This window comes from Nelumbo nucifera, chromosome 1 (genome assembly GCF_055504915.1).
Source record: "Nelumbo nucifera cultivar China Antique chromosome 1, China Antique-T2T, whole genome shotgun sequence".
In the NCBI taxonomy this organism is placed as follows: Eukaryota; Viridiplantae; Streptophyta; class Magnoliopsida; order Proteales; family Nelumbonaceae; genus Nelumbo; species Nelumbo nucifera.
Genome location: NC_142649.1, coordinates 171,151,227 through 171,159,969, shown reverse-complemented (window position 1 = coordinate 171,159,969; position 8,743 = coordinate 171,151,227). Strand labels below are relative to the sequence as shown.

At 41.8% G+C, this 8,743-nt stretch overlaps 1 protein-coding gene across 1 annotated transcript; it reads right to left on the bottom strand.

The window, feature by feature from the left end:
* Positions 1-654: 654 nt before the first annotated feature.
* On the bottom strand, positions 655-2,449 carry LOC104596491 (putative membrane-associated kinase regulator 1). Its single transcript, XM_010257677.3, has one exon. It carries the CDS (start codon positions 1,784-1,786, stop codon positions 758-760), a length of 1,029 nt encoding a protein of 342 aa, XP_010255979.1. The 5' UTR covers positions 1,787-2,449; the 3' UTR covers positions 655-757.
* Between the last annotated feature and the right edge of the window lie 6,294 nt (positions 2,450-8,743).

The window sequence follows — 8,743 nt, the reverse complement described above, 5'->3', positions numbered from 1 at the left end:
TCCACCGTAATTTGACTAATTTCAAAAAAACCTCTCCGTTTATTCTATTCCATCCGCTTTTTCGGATCTCAGAGCCGACATAAACAACAAACAAAACCAACGGAATACTGAATACAGTATGACATCCATCATATAATCGTAGGTGAATACTACTCTATCAAAGATCTACATAAATATATAAGCTGTCTATTTATATTATTTTATTATTTCATTATAACTAGAGATCACAAGTAACGAGAATCTTGCTTCAAACTAGAGAGTGCAGTTCAGTTCATGGCTACGAGGCTACGACCCCCCCCCCCCCCCTCCGACCCTCGTGAATAATTTACTCAAAATACAGCCAAATTTGAGAAGAAAAATTCAACAGAAAGAGATGGAGATGGAAATGATTTAAGAATTAGAACTGGAAATAGAGATAATTAAGAAAGAGAAGAAAGCTTTTATTTTTTTATTTTACCATCAGCAGAAACAAACACCCATATCGGCCAAATGAACTCACACTCCAAGATCCGTAGACGTGAATTATCAATCTAAAGTGCTAGGTTAATTGAAAATCGAGATGGGTTTATTGTAGTAACTATTCGTTTGATAAAAGAGAAAGAAAAAACATCTTTTGCTGTTCTACATGAGAGAAAGAGACATCTGGTTCGGTTCTTGAGATTAGTGGGAAGCAGAAGAAAAAAACGAAAACAAAAAGTAAAACAGAACTTGACATGGATTATATTTTCTCTCAGACAAAAATTAACAATATAAGCTTTCAGATCTCTTTACTCACCAATGTCTTGTCCTGGATCATAGAGTTCTTGCAATATGTAATGGCTCCTTGAATCGCACTCTGCAGCTCCTCCATTGATGATGAATCTGCATGGTACATGCTTCCCATTACGCTCTTCCCACTAATAATACTGCCTCGACAGAGGACACCAGAATGACTCGGCGACGACCGCATCGAAGATGGGCAACTCGAAACACATCTTCTCCTTCGTGGGTATCTCAGATTTCCCGAGAAAGAATGAGAGAACACGCCGGTGCTTTCTTTCCTTGTATTTGGAGCAGAGACTAATCTAATTTTCCCGGACCCCTGATCAGTCTTCAGGGCCAAAGAAGCCACCGTCGCCGTCGTCGCCGTCTTCTGTTGCTGATGGTGTTGTTGCTGTTGCTTCTGTGATAACTTTTCGTATAAAGGCTTCACCTTTTTCAAATACTTCCTAAGGACGTCCTTGGCTGATGCGCTCATCCGCTTCACAGAGGAAGAAGCCGATACGTTCTCCTGATCTCTATGCTTGTTGTTGTTGTTGCTGTTGTTGTCTTTGCGAAACACGGAAGAGAATCTGGCCAGAGAGAAGTACTTGGGTTTCTTGACCTGTGGGCTCTGATGGTGATAACTATGGTTGAGACGCTTAAACTCGTCTTCCTCAGTCACCGAACTCGGCCGAGACGAGTCACACTCGGCGAGTAAGACAAGATCACTGGAGAACGAGGAGTTGGAGTCGTTGGAGCTACCGGTGGAGTCTCGAGAAGCGGTGGTAGTGGTGTCGGAGCAAGAGGAGGAGCTGGAGGAGGCGAGCAGGAGAGTTCGAACCATGGAGAGGCGGGGAGAGAGCTGGAGAGGGAGGAGCTGGCCCTTGTAGAAGAGCTCATCAGCTGGGCAAAGATTGGAAGAGGCCTTGCGGGGAGATAAAGAGATGGTGAACTCGAAGTCTGATGAAGATGAAGAAGAGAAAGAGTGAGCAGGAGATGAAGGAAGAGTGAGAGATTTGGGGTCTTTTTCTCTTCTCCTACCCATCTTCTTTACACTACATTGTTATCGAGAATCAGAAAAAACACAGAGGAGCTTGGAGAGGGAGGGAGAGAGCGAGAGCGAGAGCGAGAGAGAGAGAGAGAGAGAGAGAGAGAGAGAGATCTCCAGAGTCAGGGCCAGAGTTAATTGCTACATTTCTTTCAAGTGAACTCAGTCTCAGAGTCAGAGATGTAAATGAGCCGGGTCAGAGAGAGAGAGAGGTAGTTAGTTAATTTGTTGGAATGAACGATGAAGGATGGTGGAGCGTAAATTTGGTTGGAGAGAGCCGGGATCACTCATCACTCACAATCTCACATAGTCACATCTGTGACTATGGGAGTTTGAAACTTGTGGATGTAATTGTGTTCTCCCCACCCCAGTCTTTCATGCGTGATACTGGGATACTGTCATACTGCAACGGTCACGTGTCGTATGTATATATATAAGGCTGAGGGTCACGTGCCCTGTGTGTGGTCCTCAATGGCCTCAGTCTCTTTATTCGAGTTCGAGGCATCCGCTCTCTATTGGTATGGTGGCAAATTGGCAATTGGCTCAAGAAAGAGACCCGAGATATCTGCTACTGTGTGTTCATCACTCATTGGATGGCAGATTCAGACAACAAAAGGTTGTGATTTGTGAGAATATCTTTCCTTGTGGAAATCCAGCGGAGAGTGAGAGAGAGGCTGAGCGGGATCCTCTCCCTCTCGACTCTCTCGACTCTCTCGACTCTCTCGACTCTCGACTCTCGTTTGATGGTGGAGAGGAGAGATAACCGGCCGTTGAAGATTCCCACTTGTTTCCTCCGAGGTTGTCCTTTGTAAGGCCAAAAGTACAAAACTGTTGGATTCTTATTGGCGATTAGGTTTCGGGTATAGGGTGGGTGGTAGCCGCTAGGCAAGGTACTAACAGAAATCCCAGCCCTAGCTAGTTATAGTTCTAGTTGCATTTGGATTAGGGTGGATTTGGAATTCCCTTTTATAAAAGCGAATTTAGTTCTAGTAGCTATTTTAAGGTGATTGACGTGGTTGGGTTTATTAAGTAGCCCACTTAAAGCATACGAATTCAGCATTGAAGTGATTTAGGCCCATTTAAGATGTTCTACTTTCTAATGTCATGACTCATGATCAGCATGATTAGAAAATAGCAAGGATATATGATGTTGGTTTTTATTGAATTTGTAGGTGTTTGGTACCTTGATTGTCTTCAGTGAGGTGTTTTCTACTGGAAACAGCAGTGCAACACCTCACTAGAAACGGCCATCAAACGGTTTGGCAATGTTGCTGCCATATAGGATAACATGCAATGATTTCACCTATGGGGATGTTTGGAACCATGGCCGTTCTTCAAAAAATGGTGTCACGTCGGATCCATATAGGTGTTTCAACAAATGCCCATGTATCTCATTGTTTGGTTCAGTCGATTATTAAAAAATCGGGTATGCCTAAAAAATCGGGACCTCATTGATGCATGAAACGTTAAATTTGGTGTTTCATGCATCGGTGAACCGTCTCTCCCAATGGTTGACTGATGTGTATCCTATGTGGTGCTTACCTGTCAGCACATACATGAAAAATGGTGATGAAATTCAACTTACCAAACAGCATAGTGTTGCTCACAGCCTACGTGGCAGAAGTTTTTTTTTTTTTTTTTGTGAAAAACAAGTTTTGGAAGCATGGGCGCTTTTTCTTAAAAATCAATCCCAAAAAGCACCCACGCTTTCAAACACCATGTATGTTAAAAAGGTCATGTCTGCAATGTTGCTGCCACGTCACATGATCATTGCAAGAAACACTAGCCACTTGCTCAAAACACCTTTTTGGTGTTGTGAGCGGTTGTAAATTATGTGGATTTCTAGGCGTTTCTGATTCTGCTTGTTTTTCACTAAAAAAGGTCTAACCAAATAGGTTTTTTGACCGTTGAAGCAGAATATCCTATGTGGTACCTACGTGGACTCGAAAAGGGCACACAATGCCTCGGTGCCAAACAATGCCTAAGAAGTGGCATCACACATTTAGCGGTGGGTCCTGATTTATTGGAGATTGGACGCATGCCATGTTAGGAAGGCCCTCGAAGCAAGTCCGGATCTCCTGTTCATGAGAGCTCTGCCCACGCCTACCCACAATACACTATCCCCTGTGAATTGGGAACATCTCCCCCAGCATAATACTATGAAGAAGGTGAGATATTCTTCATATGTGACTGCAATAAACGTAGGCAGAGTTCTCGTGGGCAGGAGATCCGGACTCCACAAGCTAGGGCTGCAAAGCGAATTGAATTGAATGGGATATTAGATATACATCCAAATTTGGTTCATTTGTATTTAAATTCGAATCAGATCTTATTCACAGAATTTATATCAGCCTCTAATCGAATTCAAATTTTAATTAGATATTGAATAGTATAAATAAATTGAACTAAAAATGATTAAAATATCAGATGTTTCCATATCATTAATAAAATGAACTAAAAATACCTTGGAAGTTGTATTTCATGAAGAAAATGAATTGAAAATTATTTGTATGAAACTTCAACTCAAGACAATTTAGTTAAAACTTAAAATACAAAACTTAAACATATTTACTAAAATATATAATACAAACTTTAAGTATATAAGAGATTAAATTGAATGGAATCGGATATGGGCGGATCCATATTTGATCTAATCATAAACAGATCGAATTCAAATCACCCTAATGAGATCGAATTCAGATACTGTTTGCAACCCTACCCTAAACCCATTCATAGCACCTAGCCGACAAGATTTTTCCTTTAACTGATAGCTCAACATGAAAATCATCTTGACGGAAAGTATCAATAACAGAGGAATAAATAAAGCTGTGGATGGAAATTTTTTCAGATGAGATATTTGATCCATATTTCGTTTGTTGTTACAATAACTTTTGTTTTCCTGGCCATTTACATCAAAACAAATTAGAAAATATTAGGGAGAAACAAACACAGCTTATAGCAGGCAGAGCCATTCATCAAGTGAATGTACATGGGCCAGCTCCGGCCGGCTGATTAGTATTAAAAGTAGAATTTATGAAGAGTTCTAGTCGATCTCGTTGTGCGCCATGCACACAAATTCTCTAGGTGTGTATCTATAAGGTTAGAAATGTAGAAGATTTGGTTGGTCCACATGTTTGTTTTCTTTCATTCAGAATTGAGCATGGTACTGTAATATATATGGTCGCTTCAGTCCAACCACACACATTTTATTGAATCCAAATGTAGCATCTATGGTAGATGCTTCTGTTTTTTATCATCCATTAAAATCTCAAAACTAACAGAAGATTTGGACCCAAACACGCCACATTATCGGATCTTGGACCGACCATATATAGGCTGAATTGGACAGCTTCAAGTTTCAACACAGTAGGGGATGAAATATTTTCACTATGAAACTAAAATGCAAAAATATGAAAGAACGGGTTCAACATACAATGCTGGTGTGATACCCAAGTCAAGTATTTATATATGTATGTTGATATGGATTACAGTAGGGATAAGGGATAAGTAGGTTACAAGAGATAAGAGATAAATGATAAGATACAAGAGTTCTAGATAGACTAGAATACATGGGACTGAGTCTATCACAAATCTGGGTTATGGTGAGGATAAACATTATCTTGCTTGCATGCCCCCTCAAGTTGAACTGGGGCACACATGTTCAGCTTGTCTCAAAAAAAACTAAAACGGGAGTGAGGTACATTCTTGGTGAATACATTTGCAAGCTGAGTTTCTGTTGGCATATATCGAAGGGAGAGTGCACACTGTAGTACCAGATCACGGACGAAGTGGAAGTCAACTTCCACACGTTTGGTATGGCCTTAAACATCAGGTTGGCACTGTGGCAGAGTGCCTCAGCATTATCACACCAGACAACAAGAAGGGAACCCAACGAGATGTGAAGCTCTTTTAGAAGGTGCTAAATCCAAATCACTTCCGTAACTGCAGTGGCAAGGGCACGAAGTTCAACTTTCGTTCTAGGACGTGCAACGGTGTGTTGCTTCTTGGCACTCCATAAGATGAGGTTGGTTCCAAGGAAGAGAGCAAACCCATTAGTGGATCTATGATCATCCGGGCACCCGGCCTAATCGGCGTTGGTATAGGTTTGCAGCTGAGATGATTGTGAAGGCTTCAAACATAAGCCATAGTCAAGAGTCCCTTTTAGATAACGTAAGATGTGTTTGGCAGCACTCTAGTGAGTAGTGGTGGGAGCTAAGATGGCAGATCTTATTAACTGCATAGGCCACATCAGGCCGTGTAATAGTAGCATATTGGAGGGACCCAACTATACTCTTGTAGTCTGTTGGATCAGGTAGTGGAGCACCATCATTCTTGGGGAGTTTGCAGTTGAAAGCCAAAGGAGTGGGCATAGGTTTGGCCTTGGTAAGATGTGCCTTCTGAAGGAGATCTAGGATGTATTGGTGTTGTGAGAGGAACAAGTCAGATGGAGTGCGCTGAAATTGAATACCCAGGAAGTAATGAAGGTCCCCAAGATCTTTAATAGCAAAGCTATGTGAGAGATCATTAATAAGTTTTTGGACCGTTGAGGGCTGGTCACCTATGACAATGATGTCATTGACATACACAAGCACATAAAGAGTGAGCCTATTAGAGTGAAACAAAAACAAAGAAGGATCACAAGAAGACCCTTGAAGGCCCAACTGAAATAGGTGAGAGCATAATCGAAAGAACCAGGCTCTGGGGGCCTGTTTAAGCCCATATAAAACCTTACGGAGTTTACACACATAGTTGGGATGACGTCTATCAACAAAACTGGGTGGTTGTGCCATGTAAATATCTTTAGTCAAAACGCCATGAAGGAAAGCATTGTGAACATCTAGTTGCCTAATGGGCCAATTGTTTGAGATGGCAATAGACAAAACAGTCTGTATAATCACTGGCTTTATAACTGGACTAAAAGTGTCTGTGTAATCAAGCCCATATTGCTGAGTGAAGCCTCTGGCCACCAAGCGGGCCTTGTAGCGGGCAAGGGAGCCATCTGAGTTCTTTTTCACCTTGAGAATCCATTTAAGTCCACAATATTAACATGAGAGGGAGCCGGTACCAACAACCAAGTGTCATTCTTCATCAAGGCATCATATTCAACTTGCATTGCTAATTGCCATTAAGGATATTTCTTTACGACTATGTAGGAGGTGGGTTCAATAGGAGCAGCTTCAAAGAGGTGAGCTTCGTGAAGGTGGTGACAGGAGTTCCGAGGGGGAGGCCGAGGGGGAGGATCGGCTTTTAGAGAGACAACTGCAGCCCGTTGGAGAATATCAGAGAGTGGCAAAACCTTGCGAGGTGGGAATTCATCATTGTGAGAGTCTATGGGCCTAGAAGATGACTGAGAGGGCCCAATATCGGCTAGTACAACTACTGGGGATGAAAGTCCAGAATCAGCGGACGGCATGGTAGGCTAAAACGCTATTGGAGATGAGAGTCCAGAATCATTGGACGGTATACCTTGCTGAGACGAAGCCAATGGCAGGTTAGCTGCTGGGGTAGTGAGCCCAGATGAGAGATGGTTGTCGTTCCTTACTACTGAAGGGGGCTAAAGATTGTGAGACTGTGTGTGAGTCCTAGAAGTAGGAATTGTGATTGTAACACCAGTATTGGGTGGTGAAGAATCAATTGTTGGAGAGACAGTAGCATATGGGAAGTGAGTCTCATCAAACTGTACATGGCGTGAGACAACAATCTGACCTATAGAGGGGAAGTAGCAGCATATCCCTTATGCATAGCACTGTAACCAAGGAACACAAACTGGTTAGAATGATATTGAAATTTGTGTTGATTATAGGGCCTTAACAGAGGGTAACAAGCACAACCAAAGGTTCGCAGCATGGAATAGTCAGGTGGGCGCCCAAATAACACCTCATACGGGGAAAGACCATGGAAAACAGTAGAACGAAGGCAATTGATTGGAAACACAGCACAATGAACTATGTCATCCCAAAAACGAATTGGAAGGGAAGCATGATTGAGGAGAGCCAAGGCGGATTCTATTATATGGAGGTGCTTGCATTCAGCAGTACCATTTTGTTGATGTGTGCATGGACAAGAAATTAAGTGAGAAATACCACACTCATCAAGATGCTTAGGCAGCCGCCTAAACTCTCCCCCCTCCCCCAGTCACTCCAAAAAAATTTGATTTTGTGTTCAAAAAGATTTTCAGCATGGCGTTAAAAATGAAGAAAGGCAGAAAACACATCCTTTTTGTAAGTAAGAGGATATAGCCATGTGAAACAGGAAAATGATCAATAAAAATGACATAATATCGTTACCCATTATTAGAAAGATAAGGGGAAGGACCCCATACATCAAACATAACTAATTCAAGAGGAGAAGAAGATTTAAAAGTAGAAAGGGAAAACTGTAACTGATGACTCTTCGCATGCTGACAGGAGTAACAAAGAGAGCGATGTGCATCACTATTGGCATTAACACCTATTGAAGTAAGAACCTACTAAACTACCTGTAAAGCTATATGCCCCAGGCGAGCATGCCATTGAGAAGAACTAACACAAGCACTGCTGAAAGCAAAAGGAGACAACATGTGGGTACCCGAGGTTGGAACTTGCAAAGATTGAGGAAAACAATAGAGGCCATTGATATTAGGGCTACGAAGCACTTCCTTCCCCGTGATAGAATCCTTGACAACAAAATGAGAAGAATGGAATTCAAAGAATAAGTTATTGTCTCTAGTGAATTGAGAAACAGATAAAAGACTCTTAGAAAAAGAAGGAACATGAAGCAAATTATTGAGATGGAAAGAACGATTGTTGTGTGTGATATTAGAGTGCACAACATGACTAATAACCAAACCTGAACCATTGTCGACTTGTACTTGACCTGTACCACTATAATCCACCGGAGATTGCAGATTGTTGATGTCTGGTGTCATATGATTTGTAGCTCCTGAATCAGGATACCAGTTTGGATAAAAAACTT

What these genes read in the sequence shown, in the direction of transcription:
- LOC104596491 (XM_010257677.3), bottom strand. Translation starts at nt 1,786, where the DNA reads ATGGGTAGGAGAAGAGAAAAAGACCCCAAATCTCTCACTCTTCCTTCA.